The following is a 21778-nucleotide window of genomic DNA, read 5'->3' on the forward strand; positions in this document are numbered from 1 at the left end:
ACACCAATTACTGAAGGACCTTAATACCTTTATTTATTGGAATTTAATCAATCTGCCCCACCTCTAATCAAGATGGCAACAAACAATAATTCTCTATATCAAGTTGGCACTTTAGTCTTTGCCAAAATTAAAGGTTACCCCTACTGGCCAGCACAAATAAAAGAAATTACAGAAAACAACAAAACTATGAAATACACAGTACATTTTTTGGGGAAGACACCACCGCCATTATCAGACAAAATGACATATGCCTATACACAGAATACAAGCACATACATGGGAAACAAAAAACCAACAATTTTAAAAACAAAAAATTTAATGAAGCCCTAGTAATGGCGGAGTCTGTCTCACAGGACCTCCCTCAAACTAAACCCCATATAAACAACAACTCTGAACTTAACCCCTTAAGCAACTCACTCCAAGAACTCGAAAAAAGTCTGACAGAATGTGACACACAGAGTAGCGAGGAAAGCTTGATAGTAGCCGCCAAAATCGGATCCGCTTTACTCCAGGAAAACAACTACTTAAAAAATGAAAATCGTAGACTCCAAGACAAACTGAATAGTCTAGAAGCCAAAGTAGAGGAGTTAGAAAACTGCGAAGGAAAGTATGTCGCACATATGGAAAGGCTCCAAGAAAAGATATCCGAGCTCGAAGCACAGTTGACCAAGGAAAAACTGTATGTGGTTGAAGCACAAACTATTTTTGAGGACCATGACGGAAAACAGATCGAACTTATTAAAGACTATGAAAATAAGATTGAAGAATTAGAGAGTAAAATTATGACACTGCAGCAACATACACCTGAAAAAACTGACAGGAGGCTCAGGACTACAGGAACTCAAACATTGGCCCCTGACTATCAAACAAATAATACCTTCCCCTCAGTTCTCTTGGAAATCGGACTCTTAAAAAACAGCCATAATGCCATGGAAGAAAAGTTTTAAAAGTCTGGAAGCAATAATAAAGAACCTAACACTTACGAAAAATGCAGAGGAATGCACGTATCGTTCAAAAACCCCCTCACACAAACATAAAAGATACCACAATAATGCAAGAAAACCAGTTGTCAATAAGAAAGAAGAGAACAAATTCAGTGTCTCCCTTCAAGTGCAAAAGATGAAAGCCGCCACTTCCCATGCAGAAAACCTTACTGAAGGCCAAACCCCCAAGACAATCACAACTCCCCCCCCAATAAAAATAAAAGAACCATACGTGTCAACATGTCCTTCAAGAACCGGGAAAGAACCCCCAATAACTGCACGAATACGACCCGTTGACGAAGACCTGGAGGATTTTTTCAGGAAACACATTGATTTCTACACAAAAATAAACCACTCCTTTAATAAACCAACTAGCCTGCATTCCAATACCAATAAAGACTTCATGTCTACTGGACACAATGTCAACTATCCCAGCACATCCACCTATTTTTTAGAGACAAGCCAGCCTCAAAACAAACCAGATTAAGTATCCTTCACCAAAATATCCAGGGTGTCTCTAATAAAATAGACAGACTCCTCCATCTAATAGAAGATACCAATCCTGAAATTATAATCTTGACAGAACATGGCCTTAAGCAAGAACAAATCGAAGGATGTTGCCACATTCCCAACTACAGTTTAAAGGCTCATTTCAGCAGGAAAACACACAAACAAGGCGGTGTAGCTATCTATGTTAATCAAACCTTACAAGAATATTCAGAATCCATTGACATACACCAGTACTGTGAAGAAATCGCATGTGAACTTGCGCTGATAAAGATCAAGGTAGACAGAAGAATTATTCATGTAATGGGAGTGTACAGATCACCAGCGGGGAACTTGGATGATGGGTTAAACATACTCTCACAAGTAATTGAGGAAACAAAAACTGAGAACTTACCATTAATCCTTATGGGTGACATCAACATTGACAGCATCAACCCTGACATAAAGACAATTAAACTGAATGAAGTTTTAGCTCTCCATAATTTGACAAGGGTGGACTTACCTCCTACTAGAATAACAGCTCACTCTGAAACATCCATAGACTGTATTTGTACTAACCTTGACTCGACAGATGTTGATGCAAGTGTAACAAAGACCACAAATACTTTACCGATGCCTAAAACGACGAAATCTTGACACGTTGAAAGCTTTACTTCAAGAAGAGGACTGGCAACCTGTCATCTATGCCCCGACAGCAGAAGAAGCATATAATATTTTTAGCGCTAAACTGTCCCTATCCTTCAACACGGCCTGCCCTAAAATAAAGAAAAGGCAAAAACACAGACTGAAACCCAAACAATTCGCAGATGCAGATGCTTTAAAACTAAAAAAACAGTTACCTAAAAGCTCTAAATCATTATGAAGTAACAGGAGACCCTAACGACAAGAGACAAGCCGCTGAAGTGAAAAAAACATATGACTTGAGGCTTAAGTCATTAAGAAAGGAGGCATCTAAAAATTACATTAATGATTCTGACAACAAGTCCAAGGCTGTTTGGGATGTTATAAACAATGTAAGAGTCAAGAAAAAACAGTCACATGAAATAAATCTCCAAATAGAAGGTGAAATAGTCCGAGATGCAGGAAAAATTGCAGACCACCTAAACAAATTCTTCACCAGCATCGCGGAGGAAACCTTAAAAAGTAATAAAAAGAGATCAAATGCAATAGCCCATTCACAAAAAACATTAAATCACACATTCTCAACCCTGCCTCACACTACTGACCAAGAAATTAAAGAAATAGTAAAACATCTCAAACCAAAAAGTTCTTCCGGCAATGATGAAATATCACCAAAACTTTTAAAGCACTGTATCAATGAACTTAGCACACCACTGGTAGTTATATTCAATAAATCGTTTGATCAAGGACTTTTTCCATCAGGAATGAAAATCTCCAAGGTGTATCCAAAACACAAAAAGGGTTGCCCAGCCACTGCTAGCAACTATCGACCGATCTCCCTAATATCAACATTTTCAAAGCTATGTGAAAGAATAGTCCTTAAAAGACTCCTGACATACTGCAACGAAAACTGTCTCCTCACAAACGCACAGCATGGCTTTATTAAGGGCAAGTCAACAACAACAGCCATGATTAAACTCATAGAATCTGTTATTGACGACCTCGAACAGCGAAAACTTTCTACTGCACTTTTTTTAGATTTTTCAAAGGCATTCGACTGCTTGAGCCATGACCTCATTATAACAAAACTGGAAGCCTTAGGCATATCAGGGAAAGCCAAAGACTGGTTCAAAAGCTACCTAACTGGACGACACCAACTGGTGGAGCTCAAGCACACAGAAAATGGCATTACCAAACATGTGCAATCAAATACATTGCCAGTAACCCGTGGCGTACCTCAAGGCTCTGTGCTGGGCCCAGTCCTCTTCGTTTTATTCACTAATGACATGCCCCAACTTCTTCAGGACCACTGTTTTACCATCATGTATGCGGATGATACGACACTGCTACTAAATGACAAAACAACTGATAAATTAGCCGTTACCGCATACATAGCTCTTAACATGGCCTATCAGTACTGCCATAACAATGACCTGGTCGTCAACCCTACAAAAAACTAACCAAGTTGGATTTGGGCACCGAAACGAAGATGTACCACAGATACCAGGCGTCACCTTGGAAAGCCAAGTGAAATTTCTAGGCATAACTCTAGACAACATGTTATGCTGGACCCCACGCATAGAAAATCTTTGTAAAAAATTAAACACTAGTGTCTATGCAAATAAACAAATTAAGGCCATTAGTGACCTAGCAACAGCAAGAACTGCATATTTTGCACTCTTCGAAACACACTTAAGGTATGGCCTTGCCGTCTGGGGTGCAGCTTCTGCAGAAAACATCGAGAAAATCCTGGTCATTCAAAAAAAGGCAGTCAGAACTTTAGCCGGACTGCAACGACTTGACAAGCTGCAGGGAAGCATTTAAATCATTAAATATCTTAACGATTGTTGGACTCTACATCAAAGAAGTTGTGATGTACGTGGATGGAGAAGATCTCTTGAGAGGATCGGATCTACACACCTACTGCACACGTAATGCCAACCTCTACAACCTCCCAGCACATCGCCTCACTCAATATGAGAAAAAAACCACATATAAAGGTGCTAAATTCTTCAACCGTCTACCAAGGGACATAAGAACAGGAAGTGGAAGCAAGCTGAAATCAAGACTTCACAGCTGGTTGGCCGAACGTCCATATTACTCCATCAACGAGTTCCTTCAACATGACTAAAACGATTCCAAAGAACGCTTTATCTGTTAAAACATTTCACTGACTCATTTACAAATGTATAATTTGTATCTCTATGTGATTTGAATTATGACTATGTATAATTGACACCATTTCTGTTCTCAATGAACATGTTATTAAAGGATGTTTTGATTTGATTTGATTTGATTTGAGCCTTTACATTCAATTTAAGCCTTTGAATGAAAGCTGAATTTAATTTTAAAATACTAGTTTTTAGTATTGCAGGTAATTCTTCAATATAAATACAGGACAAATTTCAATTGCAAATTTGTAACTTTCATCAAGAGACATTAACTTGATATTCATAACTTGTGGAGAATGAACGTTTACAATGAGGGTTTGTCTTTTATTTTTGTAATAAAAGTGCTTGCATTAGGCTCTTGATTTGTCTATTTCCAAATGTTCAAATAAAACTTATAAAATTATGGACATTGAAATTTTTACCTTCTTTTGATATATAGAAAATCCATGATAGTGAAAACAAAAAACCAATAATATGAACCAAAATTCTTGATTTCTATTCATTTCCAATTATGTCTCACAGAGGGCAATATTTCATTTGACAATTTAAAATAAGAAGCCCGTGTAAGTAACAGGACATTCCACAACATTTTAAATATGCCAGGTACTCATCACCATCTATCTATTTTCATTACTAACATTAGTCCAAGTTTTGTGTTTGAGAAAAATGACCAAATCAGTTAATAAATTAGCCTTATAAAATGAATTGATTACGGAATCAACAATTTGGAACTATAACCACATTTTTGATTCTTTGTTGGAACTATAACCCATTCTTTGTTACTTAACCATTCCATTACAGTTACGTAAAACATCAAACAAAGATTACAGCACACCTACTTACGAGTGCTGTGTTTGTATAAACGCTTTGTGACAAGTGTTCTGTTGTTTGGGGCACTTGCTACATAATATTTTATTATACACCAGGGTTTGCTAGATACATTGATGATGTAAACAGAGTGTAACCCTTTACTCGGTATGTATCCATTTAGATAAATTATCCTGACAGTGACTATAACCAATTTGGATGTTGAGTTTAGATCCAGTTCACCTTCCACATAGTGTAGCATCTGCAATCAGACAATGTCAAAGACTTGACTTCTGGAATCTGGTGTCATGTTAGTCTGAATAGATAAAAAAAACTCTAAATAAACTCTTTATATCTTTTAGACATCAGAGACACCTAGATTACAAACAAATCTAGATGGTGGTGTTCTCATTGTGTCGTCAGGTGCACAACTTATTGCACTACTGTGTTTTTAGATACAATCTCTAAATGTGGAGCAACCAAGTTTTTCTACACATAACGTAGCAGTGGTGGGAGCTAAACTCAACATCCACATTAAATCAAACCTTCCTAGCAAAGCTGTTATTTGTAATCAATTGCCCCACACACTCTCTACATATCGCATAGTAAAGAGGAACAAGATGTGTCTTAAAAACAGTACCATATCAAGAAATGTTCAAACAAGACAAAAAAACCCAGTAAGCGTTGATGATGATTATCTGGTAATCCAGTAGTAAAGTGGATGTCACACCCCCCCCCCCCCCCACCCCCCCCCCCCCCCACCCCCCCCCCCCCCCACCCCCCCCCCCCCCCACCCCCCCCCCCCCCCACCCCCCCCCCCCCCCACCATAATTGAAAATAAAAAGATAAATGATACATACAATTTTTAGAACTGGGTCTACTCTATTGTCCATGTACTAAACTCTAGACCATGAAATTGCAACTGTCAAGCAATACAACAGAAAAGTAGCTGAGCTTGTGTTCAGACAAAGATGCAAAAATAAAATGGCATCTTTGATAGAATTGATACCTTCAGTCTATTGTAAAGAAATAGTAATTGTTATTTTAAGAATAATAGAAAATGCCCTTGATCAGGAAACAAAAATGGTAAAACATTGCATTTTTTATGTTAATCCCTTTTAATACACAGAGAAAAATTAATGGGTTAACTCAAAAGTAAGGTGACTTTTAGAGTAAATATTTCTGACGAAAACCCAACCTAAATGGCCAACAGGACTCTGAAAAACTATGTTTACAGTACAAAGTGGAACTTTGACAGTAAATACACTGGCAATAGAGAACAAACACAACAAATACATGAGGAAGGGAATTTGCAAAAAGGTTAAAATTTGCGCAATACAATTACTTTGGTCTGGATATTATCACGTGAAGTGGATGATAAAACAATATGTTGGAAAGAAATTTGTTTTACACATGAGTTAATATTGAAGCTTTACATAGGAGAATTTACCAGAAACTTTGTGAAATAGTGCTGTGCTGAGCATAGCGAACGTAGTACATGTGTTTCCATGATGCAAGTGTCCCGTAAAACCTTCACGTGTGTGCATTATTTTGGGGAACACATTATTATTACGTTTACAATGAACTTTGGCAAGTACAAAACTTTGCATCAAGTAGGTTTAATAATTTTTTTTCTCTATACGAATTTATTACATTTAAAAATTTTCAATCTTATAAAAACTCAAAAATTGATTTTTAAAATTCAATTTAATTTTCTAAAATTTTACTATTGGTTGAAAAGCTAAAGAATAATGAAACAATTTGAAGCTACTTTAATCAAACTTTACAGGTTTAAACAATTCAGGTTTAGAGAAGTTTTTGATTTGGTCAGTTAAATTGAACTGGTAAATGTGGAATTTAACCGTAAATTCCACCTTATAAATAAAAATGAATTGCGTATGTTGAAAATCGCTAATCTCAAGAACGGCTGGACCAGTTCGGATAATTCTTTTTGAAAAATATTCATTGCAATCTGAGGAAGGTTTATAAGAAGAGAAAAATAAGAAAAGTTATCTGTGAATAATTTGGGAATTTTGTTATCTGAAAAAATTGTATTATTTATGTTTTATAATCCAAATTTAACAATAAAGCACTAAACAGCTGTTGCCACTTTCAGATGAAGTTCGACAAATAGGCTAAAACATCTGTTACATTTAAATTTTATAAAAATTTAGTTGTATAGTGCTTAATCAATAGTGTAGTGGAGATAGCAAATACAGTACAAAGTTAATGTGTAACTTTTAGTCCAGCTTGCACCAGTGACGAAATAAAATCATATAATGCATCGAAAATATTATTTCAACACTGTTTTAAAAACCCACCACATGTGAGATGGGCATGATCAAAGTATCGCTAGGTAAAAGGCAGCTATACATCTTAGGTGTCTACAGAACCCAGCAGAACAACTTGAAGAAGCTTTTAACCTTACTCTCAGCGACAATTGAAGAAACGAGGGCAGAGAATCACCCGATTCTTGTTATGGGAGACATAAATGTTAATAGTCTGAAAAAAAGACAGGGAGAATGAAATGCTTAATGACACCCTAAGCAGCCACAACATCACTAGACTACCACTCCCTCCAACACGAGTTACCCCAACATCCAAGACATCTATAGATTTTATCTGTACAAATATGGTCATGGATGAAATAAACTACTAACGTGATCCATGCTGGAATTTCTGACCACTCAGCTCAAATCTGTGAAATAACACACACAACAACTCTACCAAAACAACAAAGTTACAATGCGCAGAATATTAAACCAAAGAAAACCTTGACTTACTAAAGGTTCAGTTGGAAAATGAAGACTGGCAAAATATACACAACACAGACTCAGCAGAAACAGCATACAAAAATCTTCTGTCAACAGTGGTAATCAACCTGAACTCAAACTTGCCCCTAGAAAAAATGTCCGCCCTAGGAGGAGGAAGGCGATGGTTTTTGCTGACAAAGAAACAAAATTGCCTATTTACAATGTCTTCAAAAATATGAACTCACTGAAGCGCTATCAGATAAAAATGAAATGAGCAAGGCAAAGAAAGATTATGATATGAGGCTGAAATCAGTAAAGCGCCAAGCATCAGCTGATCACATAGCAAATGCTGCAAATAAATCAAAGGCATTGTGGCAGGTCATAAATAGTGAGAGGAAGAACAATCAACCAAAAATAACACAACCACAAATTGCTATAAGACAGGAAATCGTCACTAACCCCCACACAATTGCTAATCACTTTAAACCAGTTTTTTTTTTCACCAATATTGCAGAAATCACCCTAAAAATCCAGCCAAAAGTCACAAAACAACCTGCACCTTCCACAAACCTCAGGTAATGATTTAACACAGCTACCTTTCACTAATGAACAAGATATTGAAGAGATCATCGATAATCTTAAACCCAAAACCTCGTCAGGATTAGATGAAATTTCAGCAAAGATGCTGAAACACTGTAAGAAAGCTTTTAACTCCACCAGTAGTCAAAGTAACAAACTTATCACTCGCTCATGGCCAATTTCCAGCCGCACTTAAAACAAAGTAAAGTATACCCCAAGCTAAAAAAAGGTGGAAACCAGACTGAAGCCAAAAACTACAGACCCATATCATTAATCTCAACCTTCTCCAAAGTAATTGAGAAAATAGTTTTAAAAAGACTAATGGGCCACTGTGAAACATAACAGACTGTTAACAGAAAGGCCAACATGGCTTCATCAAGGGAAGATCCACAACATCTGCCATAATCAAACTTGCGGAATTCATCATCATTGATAGCTTGGAAGAAAAAAATCTGGTTACTGAAATTATGCTGGATTTCAGCAAAGCTTTTGATTGCTTGGGACATGAACTGATCCTCAACAAACTTGAACAGCTTGGTGTGAAAGGCCAAGCCTACGCATGGTTCAAGAGTTATTTGGAAGGAAGAAGAAGTCAGGTTGTTGAGATTCAAGACACACAAAAAAACATACGCCAAGAAGTAAGATCCGACCCTTTACCCATTACAAGGGGTGTACCTCAGAGGTTGGTATTGGGACCAGTCCTATTCATTCTCCTGACAAATGACATGCCACAATTATCTAGGAATGCACTGTACTCCCCTAATGTACGTTGATGATACGACACTTCTAGTCTCCGAGTCATATTGAAATGGGTAATAGTGATAATGGTAATTTGGATTTTTCTAAATTTAGTAACATTCTCAGATCATTTTAATCTTTTTATTACAAATAATCAACCTACACGTTTTAATTCCTGCATTGACAATATTATTGTTAATTTTAATAAAAAGCTATTTACTACTACACTTGGTGAACATTGTCTTGCAGACCATGTACCCCTTTTTTAAAAATGTTTTCCACAAAGCACTTACAGAACAATCAAAACATGTTGCAAGCTAGTAATGGTTTTTATTAGAAGGCACAGTGATGAAAGTCTGGATCAGTTTATTTATTATTTAAAGAAAGAAAATTTGGACATGATAGATGATTTTAAACAAAATAAAAATTGATATTAAAACACTTTTTAATAGTTTTTAAAAAAAAAAAATTGTTGACTTATGGCACTATTGCTCACCCTTAGTTAAAAACCTCAATAAAATCACGGTCTAATAACACTAAACTTGTCATGTGGTATTACACTGGAATTAGCCAAAACAAGAAATGAAATGCTTGCATTATTCACAATTTATAAAAGTTTGAATTTAAGGGGGTCAGAGCAAACTCAGGGCAGCTTATAATGTATATATTCAACATAAAAAAAGGTATAGGAATGAATTAACACTAGCAAGAAAAGTTGCAGGTTGAGCAGTATATTAGTAAAGCTCCTAACCAATGCAGGGCTGCTTGGAAGGTGATTAGTAATGAACACTCACCATACACACAGTCAAGATGTAAATTTGGATCCTGAGGAATTCAACCAGTATTTTCATAAAACTCAATTAAAGAGCTTAGTGAAGGAATTCCCCCAGCCACCATAGTCCTGATTACTTTCTGGGGTGGGAGAACGAATGATTGATCAAAAATTCATTTGTTTGGCTAACAGTTACAGCGCCGAGGATGTTATAATAAGGCTGTGTCAAAATTCTCAAATTCAAAAGCTATGGACTATTATTGGTTGTCGAATTTCATTATTAAAAGTACTATTGAATTTATAAGTGAACCCCTAGCGATAATTTTAAAATAACTGCATGAATGAGGGATTTTTTTCACCTTTACTAAAGGTGTCAAAAGTTACTCCAGTGTTTAAGAAAGGTGACAAAAAATTGTGTACATAACTATCGTCCAATATCTCAATTGTCCCTATATTTTCTAAAATTTTTGAATCAATTATGTACAACCAGCTGAATGGCTATTTTGAGTTTCATAATTTAATTTCAAATAGTCAATATGGCTTCCGCCAGGGAAGATCTACAACTTCGGCTGTATATAAACATAATTGATCATAACCCTAGAGGCTTTTTGAAAAAAAAGGATTCCTCTTCATTAGTTTTATGTGACCTCAGTAAAAGCATTTGACAGTGTCCTTGTTGATGTTCTTCTTGATAAGCTTGCATTTTACGGTGTTAGTGATTGTGCTTTAAGATTTATTAAGTCATATCTTTCCAATAGATTGCAATATGTATGTGTCAGGAATAAAATGCTCTCAAATGAAAACCGTGGAAACTGGTGTTCCACAGGGTTTCTATTCTTGGGGCCTTTTTTCTTTATTGTTTATATTAATGATCTTCCTAAAAACCTCAATACTCATTCAGTGATTTACGCTGATGATACCACCTTACTTTCTAGTCATCGTAATTTAGGACTGTTTGGCACAAATTACCCAACAATCTGAGAAAAAGGGCTTATGAATGGTTTGCAGCAAATAAGCTAGCATGCAATTTGGATAAAACACAGTGTATTACTTTAAGCCTCAAACAGGAAATCAATTTGGTATCGGTCAAGCTCCTAGGAATTAATGTTAGACTCAAAATTAAACTGGTCAACTCATATAGATACTGTCTGTAACAAAAATCTCTAGAGTAAATTACTTACTTTGGAAACTCAAAAGTTTTTGTTAGTCCAGAGTATTTAAGATTGGCATTATTTTGGGCTTTTTCAGTCGCACATATTGTTTGGGTCTACTTGTATGGGGTCATTCTTCACATGTCATTGACATTCTTGTGCTACAGAAAAAGGCTGTTCGTAATATTGGAGGAGCCAACCCCACTTGAACACTGCAAACCTCTTTTTGTACAATTTCAAATTCCCACAATAGTAAATCTTTATATTTTTCAAGTTTTATTGTATACAAAATCTAATTTGAATCTTTTTCATACAAGACAGGAGATCCATCAATACAACACTAGGGGAAGGAATAAGATTGATATATTGCCTCACAGACTAGCTAAAACTAAAAGCTCGTTTAAATTAAATTTTATAAATTTTTTTTAATAAGCTGCCTGATGATGCGAGACTTGTTTCCTTTAAAATATTAAAAAAAAAAGTTATATGATTGGCTAGTGAAAAATCCTTTTTACAGCATTGAGGAATTCATGAAATTGCCATATTAATGTTTAGGTTTTAGTTTATAACTAACTATAATTACTTTTATTTATTGCTACTTTACTTAAATTTCATGTGAACTTTTTACAACACTTTTGTGTTAATGTAATTTTTAGCTCTAACAATGTATGTAATTTTAAAATGACTTGTCCTATTTCTGTAAACAGATCAATGGAAATAAATGATTCTTATTCTTATTCTTATCACCAAAACAATGTGGCCATCAACTCTTAAATTGCACTGAATAAGACATATCAATACTGTCATGAAAACGACTTAGTTGTAAACGCTGAAAAAAACCAAACAATTAGCTTTTGGGAGAAGACAGGAGGAAGTCCCAGAACTACCAGAAGTATCAATGGAAAGCCAGACCAAATTCCTAGGAATGACTATCGACAATGCACTATCCTGGAACAATCACGTTGACACACTCTCCAAAAAATTGAACTCCTGCTTGTACATTTTAAAAAGAGTAAACCTCGTCAGTGACAATGCCACAACGAAAACTGCCCTACCATGCATGCACTTACGATATGACCTTGCAGTTTGGGGAGGCACAACAGCAGGAAACCTTAATCGAATTCTACTTCTCCAGAAGAGGAGCAATCAGGATTATGGTCAGCCTTGGCCCAAGGGAGAGCTGCAGAAAGGTCTTCAAAACTACAAATGTGTTAACAATCATCGGCCTATACATAAAAGAAGTCATATTGTATGAAACGATCGAACAGCTTCAACGAGGCCTTGATATACACACATACAAAACACTCGTCATGCATCAAACTTTCGCCTCCCTCTACATCACACTGCATCATATGAGAGGAAACCATCCTACATGGGGAGGAAACTTTTTAACCTCCTACCAGAAGAGCTAAAGATGCTGAACGTGAAGAAGTTGAAGACAGCCCTGACCAACTGGCTCATCGAGCCGACCATTTTACTCCAGTGATGAGTTCCTGGAATGGAGGAAGAATGATGAACACATCCACTGAAGGAAAAAAACCTATATAACATTGACACCATTGCATTTCTTGATGTTATGTTAATAAAGAATTTGTCTATTGTCTATTGTCTATTGTCTACACCTTATGAATAAAGCTGTGAATATTTTCATGTGCGGTACTCGAGACTTTTTGGCCTCTTTGACATTGCAGTTTGGCATTTTAACAGTGGCAAGAAGGAAAAACAGAGAAATAAACACTAACATGCTTCAAAGATCCTTTATTTCACAGACTGAATTCCGAAAAACAAGACTTCACAACGCAAAATCTTCGTATTTTTGAAAGTTGCATGAACTTAATAAGAATTTTCCCCTTGTACTAGAATTAGATAGGAAGTAGGTATGATTTCCCCAGTGATCATAACAGTAGGCTTCTCAGTGTGTATATTATATGTAAGTATATTTTCTTCATCGGGACAATAAGGCAAACTCAACTATGGCACTACAAATATCTTAGACTGAAAGAAGATTGTAAGTGACATAAGTAGACCCTTTTTGACAAAAGTAGATTTCTGAGACCTACATATCTATATACTTTCTTGGTCAGGACAAAAAAGCAAACTGAACTATAGCATGGAAATACCTAAGATCTTAAGTAGATTACAAGAGGCAGAATATTAGCTTTTTGACCAAAGTAGGTTTCCAAGACCTATGTATTTGTATTTTTAATCGAGGCTATAATCAAGGACAAGGCAGAATCAGCGGTGGTGTTGAAAATATAACTAATTCAATCAAGGAATGCTCTTAAACATGCAAAACATGATATAAGAGTCATGTTAAACTCTAATACTCATAAGTATGAACACTTTAAATAATATGTACTACCTAAATTATGCCTATTTAGGCTTCAAAAATTTCATAGGATTCCATCATATTACATCATAAGTGCTTTTACTAAATATTATAATCATATTATTATCAACTTCAATTTTGAGAATTGCATGTGAAGCTGTGGGTATCAGCTAGTAAGTGATAAAAACAGATTAGATTTTGCTAAAAACATATCAATTAATGGGAATAAATATATAGAGAGAAGGTGAGACAGATTAGAACAACCCCATGCTTAGACAGTGGAGACAGCTGATCATCCTGGAAAAAATGGGTGTATATAATGGGGGGTTCAGGGAGCTACAAACTCCCGACATTTTGAAAGGCAAACATTAAAATTGCACATCGTAGTTTGTTTTAAGCATTCAAGAACACATTTATGAGGTCCTAAGGCTCAACAATTCCAAAACCACCCAGCCCCCTCCGAAATATTATTCGATATATGTCACTATTGGAAAGGATGGTAGCTTGAGTCTGACTAAGCGCATTTAAGCATGCAATTTGAGAACAGTATCTAGTAGTTTACATGTATATATATAGTCCAGATTTGAAAATGTTTATACTTAACACCGGGAAATAAAGTAGATACCAGTTCTTAAATTACATTTAGGTTTTTAGTAACACATAATAAATCTAAAATTATAAAGTTTAACAGAGATTTACTGATAGTTTTATGGAGAGATCTCATTCATATGGTATATTAAAAGTAATGTACACAATTAATAGTTATCATTTTATACAAAATTAACTTCAAAATCAACATGTTAGCTATCACAGTCTGACAGCTTTGTAAACTTATGTAAATAACCGATTACGCTTAACAAACTATGGTGAAAGTAGTCACAAGGAGTGGTGTGTGATCCGTATGAAATGTGGTGAACAGAACAGGTGTTTAGAAGACAATCAAAAACCAAAATGCACTTTAGTTTCAAAAAGAAAACAACAGGTAGCCTTAAGTTACTTGTTGATTTCACAAAGTAAGAAAACAATCATGCATATAACATCCATTTCCAAAAGCACCATGAAGTTTTCACGCAAAATAGTGTTGCAAGGTGAAATCTAAAATGATTATATGAACAACTTGAAAAAAAATTCAAGTGATATTTTTTTTTTAGTTTTCATCTTGATAAATAATGAAAATTTTCACAAATACTTATAAATATTCAAGAGGATATGTTTGAACTAAAGAAATAAACAGGTATTGTAATTGAAACTTAATAATTAATTGAAATAATTTTAATAACCTTATTCAACTTTAAGAAATTAGAAATACAACAGTTTTTAACATTTGTTGTAATAATTTCATCTATTATTTTAGATTAAATTAATAGAAAAGAATAGAATAGAACAATTGGTCAATGTTGGAAATTGTTTTGGACATCTTACCCAATCCAAAATGTACATGGCAATTTATTTATATAAAACAAGATGTTTTTGTAGTTTGTACATTTTCCCCTGAAGTAAGTTATGGGAATGTATGTGTAGCTTATAGGGAGTTTTCCAAAATGGCCAGAATCATTAATTTTCTGTATAAATGTGTATATAATACTTTATTTTGTTGGTCTTGATTAAAAAGATTCTGGATACCATAAACATATAAATATCAATAATTTATTGTGTAAAATGTCCTCTTAATAAAACTTTTAAGTTCACTATCAAACGTAACAAATAAAGTGTATTATTGAATAAAAACAACTAAAGCCAAAGGTAGCACACTGAAGATAAATGACTTTCTCATTGAATTTATACAATTTAAATCCAAATTAATTCAATATTCTTATTGCTAGTTTATACATATTACTAAATGTTAAAAATATACAAATCAGTACTGATATAAATTTTAAAATTGTATACACTGCGATCAGCCTTGTTTGAATGAGTTCGTGAGGACATGAAAGGCATTACTGTACTTTTAATTTGTACATTTTAATAACTGTAGAAACGAAGAGATTTGTTTCAGTTTAAACATAAATTATGAAAAGTTTTAGGAGTAACTGATAGTGAGTTGACGTTCATACAGATTTCAACACACCACAGCTACAATTATGTTGTGTTTTGAGTGAGTTTTGTACACATTTCATAGCTTATTTATTACTCGTAGACAAAAAATGAATATTGTGTATCACAAAAATTGACGAGGTGGATAAAAATATGTAATCAAGAAATATTAAAACAAGCCCATATTTGCATTCAATATGCTAAAGCAAATAAAATTTAAAACTGAAAGAGTTCATGTTCTTTCTTTTCCCTCTAAAAGAAATTAAATTAAATACATCAGTATAATATACAATTCATAAAAATTCTAAAACAGTTAAAGCAATAGAATATTTATACAGCAGTAATTAAATAATGAATAATAGAACAAAACAGGAACGGTTCACTAAGCTTTTGGGAGGACTGGGCAGGTCGTACCAGAAAAATATTAAGTTGTACGATTTGTTTGTATATTTTTGTATTATAAGTAGTACTAAATAATTGAATAAAATTGGGGTTATTTAACGAAGTTCAGTCACTAAAATTGAAAACATTTTAATCCAAATCTATGTATTATAATGGTTTGGTACATTAACACCGAAACTTGGTATAAATGCTGTAAATGAATATATACTTTAAAATGCGCTTGAAGAGTAATTAGGATTTGCAAAAATTTTGCTAATTACTTAATTAGAATGTTGCTGCAATGAAATTAAATTGTCCAATTATACCGGGTGTGTAAAAGAACCCCCTCCTTCCCCTATTAACTTTCTTATGAATAGAGATGGAGTGACTTAATTTGGGGGATGTTTATATGACTAACTAAAAAGTTTTTTGATGTATGAAAATTTTGGCTCCTCCCCAAAATGCGGTATTTTGGGGGTGAGTCAATATTTTTAAATAGCAATCCCTAGCAAGTGACACCTTTTATACTAAAGAAACATTCAGTCCAGTTACTATGTCTCCTGGTAACCAATAAGAGATAACATGGGCAAAACCAGCCATTGGTATGTCCAGGACTTCTGTGCTTCAGTCAGACAAAAAAAAAACCTAATAAATGCTATGTTATTCATGGTTGTTGATGTTTGATGATTCTTGTAATAACTTGTTTTATGATTTGCTGTCGAAAGTTCTCAAAATTAATAGTGAGTGAATGTTTTATCTGCCTTACAATAACTTTAAAGTAACTTAAATCGTGGGGGTTTTATAAAACAATCCAAACTTTAATTGGCCACCAAATTTGATAAAGTAACATTAGAGACTTTTCTTCTTTTTATAATACCTTTAAATTAAGGTGTCACTTGCTAGTGGTTCCTATTTGAAAAATTTTGTCTTACCCCCAAAATACCCCATTTTTGTCGGGGTAAAAAATGTTCATACATAAAAAAACTCCTCAGTTTGTCATATTAACATCCCTCAAAGTAAATCACTTCATCTCTATTCATAAAAAAGTTAATTGGGGGGAGGGGACATTTACGACACCCGGTATAATAAAGAATGTGATTCAATATAGTTAATGTGAATCCATACGGAAATGTAAATAAACAAATTTTGTTTATGTCTAAAATAAGTATTGTTACTCAATCCAAAGTTTTTCGCATGCTCAATGTTTTAGTACTTTTACTATTTTTGTTACTTGTAGATTCAAATTCAGATTTGTTATTGAACATATTCTTGGAGAATAGAACAAAAGTCAAAAGAAAGTTTGTGTTATAAAAGTATGTGAAAGTGTTAGTGTTTGTACATTTTAAGAAATCTTGGTAAAAGTACATATAATGTATTTAGTATTGAGCTTGACCACTTGCACAGGTGAGGAACTCACTGATGCAGTAGATGGATTTATCTATGAACCAGTGCTGCAGAGAGTTTTCAACTTCTTGGTGTTTTGTAATTTTAGCTCTGTAGGAAGTGCATTGAAGAGTCTTGCTCCAACATATCTAGACTTCTTCTCAAACAGAGTTGTCCTGTGAGTTGGTAGGTAGAAGTCAATATCTTGTCAGGTGTTTCGTCCGTGGATGACCTTATTTTTTGGAAAGTTAAGTCTTGAGGTATGCAGGATGTATAAAGAAGCCAGTACCATGATTTTAAAATTCTTGAAAGCCTCTCAACAGGTGTCACATGGCTTCAAATTGGCCATAATCCTAACAGGTTTTGTTTGAAGGATCATAATCCGTTGAAGGTTGTCACATGATGAGCCCCACAAAGTTTTCCCATATCTCACACATGACTCAAACAGAGCATAAAAAGATGATTTAGTTGCTTCATCATTACTAATGGTCTTCATTCTTTTTAGTGCAAAAATGGCTGTGTTGAGCTGGGCACTTAGTTTGTTAACATGGAAATTCCAGGACAAGTGATCATCCAGCAATACTTCAAGGTGTTTTGTACAGCTGAATACTTATAGATTTGTAGGGTTACTACCGATATCATTCTTGAGCCTTTCCAGCACAAGCAGTTTATTTTATTTTCGTTGAACACTAGGACATTCTGACTATAGTACTGCTGGGCCACACTGAATGAGATGAATGTGTTGATCTCAAGTTGTTCAATAGGCTTATTAGCAGTCATCAGCACTGTATTGTCAGCATAGGCTACATAATTGGATAGCTATTTGGTTTGATTTGAGGTAGAAGATCTGCTGTAAACAACAAAACCAACACCGGGCCCATCACTGATCTCTTAGGGACTCCCCATCTAATTGTCAGTGGAGCTGATTTCCCTTCCTGTCACTACCCATTTGGATATTGGTTTAATACAAAAATTTGTAGATGTTCACTTAAATAATCGTCAAACCATTTTAGTGCTACATTCTTTATATCTAAAGAACTCTGCTTTGTCACAATTAATCTATGGTATAAGCGATCAAAAAGTTTACTTAGATTGAGAAATAAAACACTTTTAAATGTGTTTCTGGCATCAATATTGTCAACTGTCCAGTCAACCAAGTTAGTCAAAGCAGTTATTGTTGATCTCCCAGCCAGGAAGCCATGCTGTAGATTATTATTGGTAAGGTGGTGTAGCAGTCTAGAAAACACTATCTTCTCAATTATTTTGGAAAGAGAAGGCACCAAAGAGATTGGTCTAAAGTTTTGCACTTCATGTCTGTTTCCTTGCTTAAGGAGAGGATACACTTTAGATATTTTCAGCTTTGATGGATATATCCTGATCCAGTGATTTATTGATTGTATCAGCTAAGAGGTGGTAATGTTAATATTCACAGAATGCAAGGATTTTGGATAATATTTCATCAATTCCAGCTGAATTAGAAAGTTGTAATTGTTGAATGGTCTTGAGAATTTCTTCTAAAGAACTTCTTCAACATTATGTGAAAATGTAGTAGGTGACTTAACAGATTGTCGGGAAATTTTAATTGTGGTGTATTATTTGATTGGGAGTTATTTATTCTTAGGGTCTCATCAGTGATATTGATAAAGTACTCATTAAAGATGTCTGCTATTTTGTGTATGACATCCACTGTATCTTTTCCATGTTTGATATGCCAGGGTGAATGAAGACTTTTTTTTGAAGATCACACACTGTTAATTGTTTGCCAAATGGCTTTGATTTTGTTAAAAGCTCTGTCAATATGAGCCTTGGTGGAATTCTTGTGTAATTCTTTAAGCTTGAGGTCATACATTTACTTTTTAATATTAGTACCGATTTTGTCCTCTTTATCGTTGCTTAAGATAAATCTTGCTTGTGCTTTAAAGAAAGGTTTCTTTAGATTATCTGCATCAGGATGAAAATGTTCTTGATTTATTAACTTATACCTTGATCTCATCAGTGGACAAGCTATGTTGAGGGCTGACACCAGGGTTAAGATAAAGCTAGAGTAAGCTGACTCAGCTTCCACTGTTTAGTACACTCTTTTCCAACCTGGATTGAAAGAAAATTTTTTAAGAAGAAGAGATTGTCATTGTTGAAATTTCTTCGAATTGCTATGGTTGTCTTGAGGTGTGAAGAGGGGATGTTCAGTTTTTGATTGTGGTTGTTGAATTCAATTGTGGAGGGCAGTCTAGAGTTAAATGGAATCTGAAACTGTCTAAAAACGTTTCAGTGAAAGTTTTGATAATGCTCTCATATTCTACACCAGGTTTCTTGTACTGGAGCTGTGAAGCTTTAGAAAGGGAGTTTAGATACTTTATTTCTTCATCTTGTACTCTAAGATTTATTTTTAGCTCATCAGACTCCTTGTTTTTGTCAGTTACCTTAGCCTCTAGCTCCTGAATTTTATTTCTTAAAGAACTGTTTTGAGAATTGGTCTTTTATTCATTCAGTCATTCTATCATTCTCAGCCTCTTCTATAAGTGCACTCTCCAATACAAGTTTGTTCTCGAGCTTGCTTTGTAAGAACAAAATTTCATAGAGGATGTCTTGATTTTTCACATGAAGACATGAAGATCATTAACTATCTCATCCATCAGTTGAAGTTTGTCTTCTAGTTGGAGTTAATTTTTTATATTTTTCTTGTTTCACATCATGTAGCTGCTGCTTTAGCAGGTTGTTCTCATTTAATAGGGCATTTCCAGTTCAGCAGCCAGAGTCAAAGATTCATCTACGGTAAACTCTTCGCTGTTAGATATCTCTTTAATTTTAGATTTTAGATCTTCAATATTTAAAATATTTTCAGAAATTCTGCAGTTATCACGTAACCAAATTAGTAACTTAAGATATCCAGCACATTCTTGTCTTGCTAGACAATTGTTGTATATAACTTGAATCATAATGCCTTGAATCTTCAGAGCAAGGAATGAAGATCTAAAACTTCTGGCATAGGGAGTTAAGGTGGCCATCCAGATGAGTCGTTCATCCAAGATCCGACACAAGCGTTTAATATATGTAACAGTTTGTAAGCTGGGTAGTCCGGATATTTACTTTTTGAGATGCCTCACTGGGAGTTGGCTTGATTTTCTTCATTGAGGACAAGGTCATTGTTTATGTAATATTCACATGTACCATATTCATAACAGTGTAAGTAGATATCTCCAATGTTTCATCTGATTTGTTGTTGGTGATGAGAACAGTGTCATAGGTATACACAATGGGATGACAAATGGCCTGCATGTACTTCCTAATATCTTCAGTGTATAGCAAAAACAGCACTAGACCCAATAATAAACCCTGAGGAACACCTCTATTTATCTTCCTGGAATGATAACCCAGTAGTTTTTGTTAGTCTATTCTTTAATTGCTTCAGCTCCACCACTTGAGCACAACCGTAAAAGTAGTTCACAAATCTCCTCAGCAGTATCTATGATTCCCACAGAGCTCAACTTTCTCACAGTCAGACCTTGGTCAAGGCAATCATAAACCTTGCTCAAATGAAGGAATACATTGCCTACAGTTTTTAAGTTCTAAATGATCAATAATGCATTCAACCAGCTCTTTTAGCTTTGTTGCTGACAGTACACCATGCTGATATTTAGGAAAAAGAGAATAATGTTGGAGATGGCTTAGAAGTATATATAGTACTAATCTCTTGATAAATTTGGATATGACTGTTACAAACAATGTTTTTTTCAATCTCAATTAAGCCTCAGCTTCAGATATGCCGGCTTCGAAGTGCACTGGTTTTTATTGTCAAAGTACATGATTGGACCTCCCCGGGATGTGAACCCGTGATCTCTCGGTTAGAGAGCCGAGACTATAACCATTAGTGTACGGATATACTTTTGAGATTATCAATTTAGAGGGAATAAGCCTTGAGATAGGGATTTGTTTATTATGTTTGTCAATGGCCCAGAAATCAACTAAGCAAAAAAAGCCTTTAATATCTCAGATGAGACCATTAATTAATTCAGAATGTTTTGACTTCATGGCCTTAATGATTTTAATTACCTCTTCAGTGTTAGTTAGCTGAAGTTTGGAGAGTATTACATAGGGTTTACGATTTGTTATAGTATACATAACGAATGTAGCAGAACCAGTATGATTAGCGTTTTTCATTACATCATCAGCAACATAACAAAGAAATTGTGTTATCTTATATATTCTACTTGTACGTGATATGCATAGTATAATACTGTAGTTAATTTGGAATAAATATATGTTAAATAGAGTAGGTCCACCAGTTTTTTTACATCTCTCTTTGTCCTTCTTTAGATATTTAACTTTTTACATTTGTTTAAATATAAATACTTAATACAGTTTCAATGATAGTTTAGCAAGAATCTGAAGAGCCTTGATATATTAGTTACTGAAATCTTTTTATATTGCCTTAAAACTCCTAACAGAAACAAAAATGCTTTTAAAAATGAGTATTAAAAAGTGGTTTAGAGAAAAGAAAATTATATTTTTTAAATGAGTAATCTTATCAAACATTTTAATGGACTCCTGAATTTAGAATTAATTTATTTA

The 21778-nt window shown here is 34.5% G+C and overlaps 1 protein-coding gene across 1 annotated transcript; it reads left to right on the forward strand.

The window, feature by feature from the left end:
• Positions 1 to 332: 332 nt before the first annotated feature.
• Positions 333 to 947, forward strand: LOC124366682 (BICD family-like cargo adapter 1). The gene has a single exon (XM_046823282.1). The coding sequence runs from the start codon at positions 333 to 335 to the stop codon at positions 945 to 947; it is 615 nt and encodes a 204-aa protein (XP_046679238.1).
• Positions 948 to 21778: the final 20831 nt, after the last annotated feature.

Source organism: Homalodisca vitripennis, chromosome 7, assembly GCF_021130785.1.
Source record: "Homalodisca vitripennis isolate AUS2020 chromosome 7, UT_GWSS_2.1, whole genome shotgun sequence".
Classification (NCBI taxonomy): domain Eukaryota; kingdom Metazoa; phylum Arthropoda; class Insecta; order Hemiptera; family Cicadellidae; genus Homalodisca; species Homalodisca vitripennis.

What these genes read in the sequence shown, in the direction of transcription:
- LOC124366682 (XM_046823282.1), top strand. Translation starts at nt 333, where the DNA reads ATGGCGGAGTCTGTCTCACAGGACCTCCCTCAAACTAAACCCCATATA.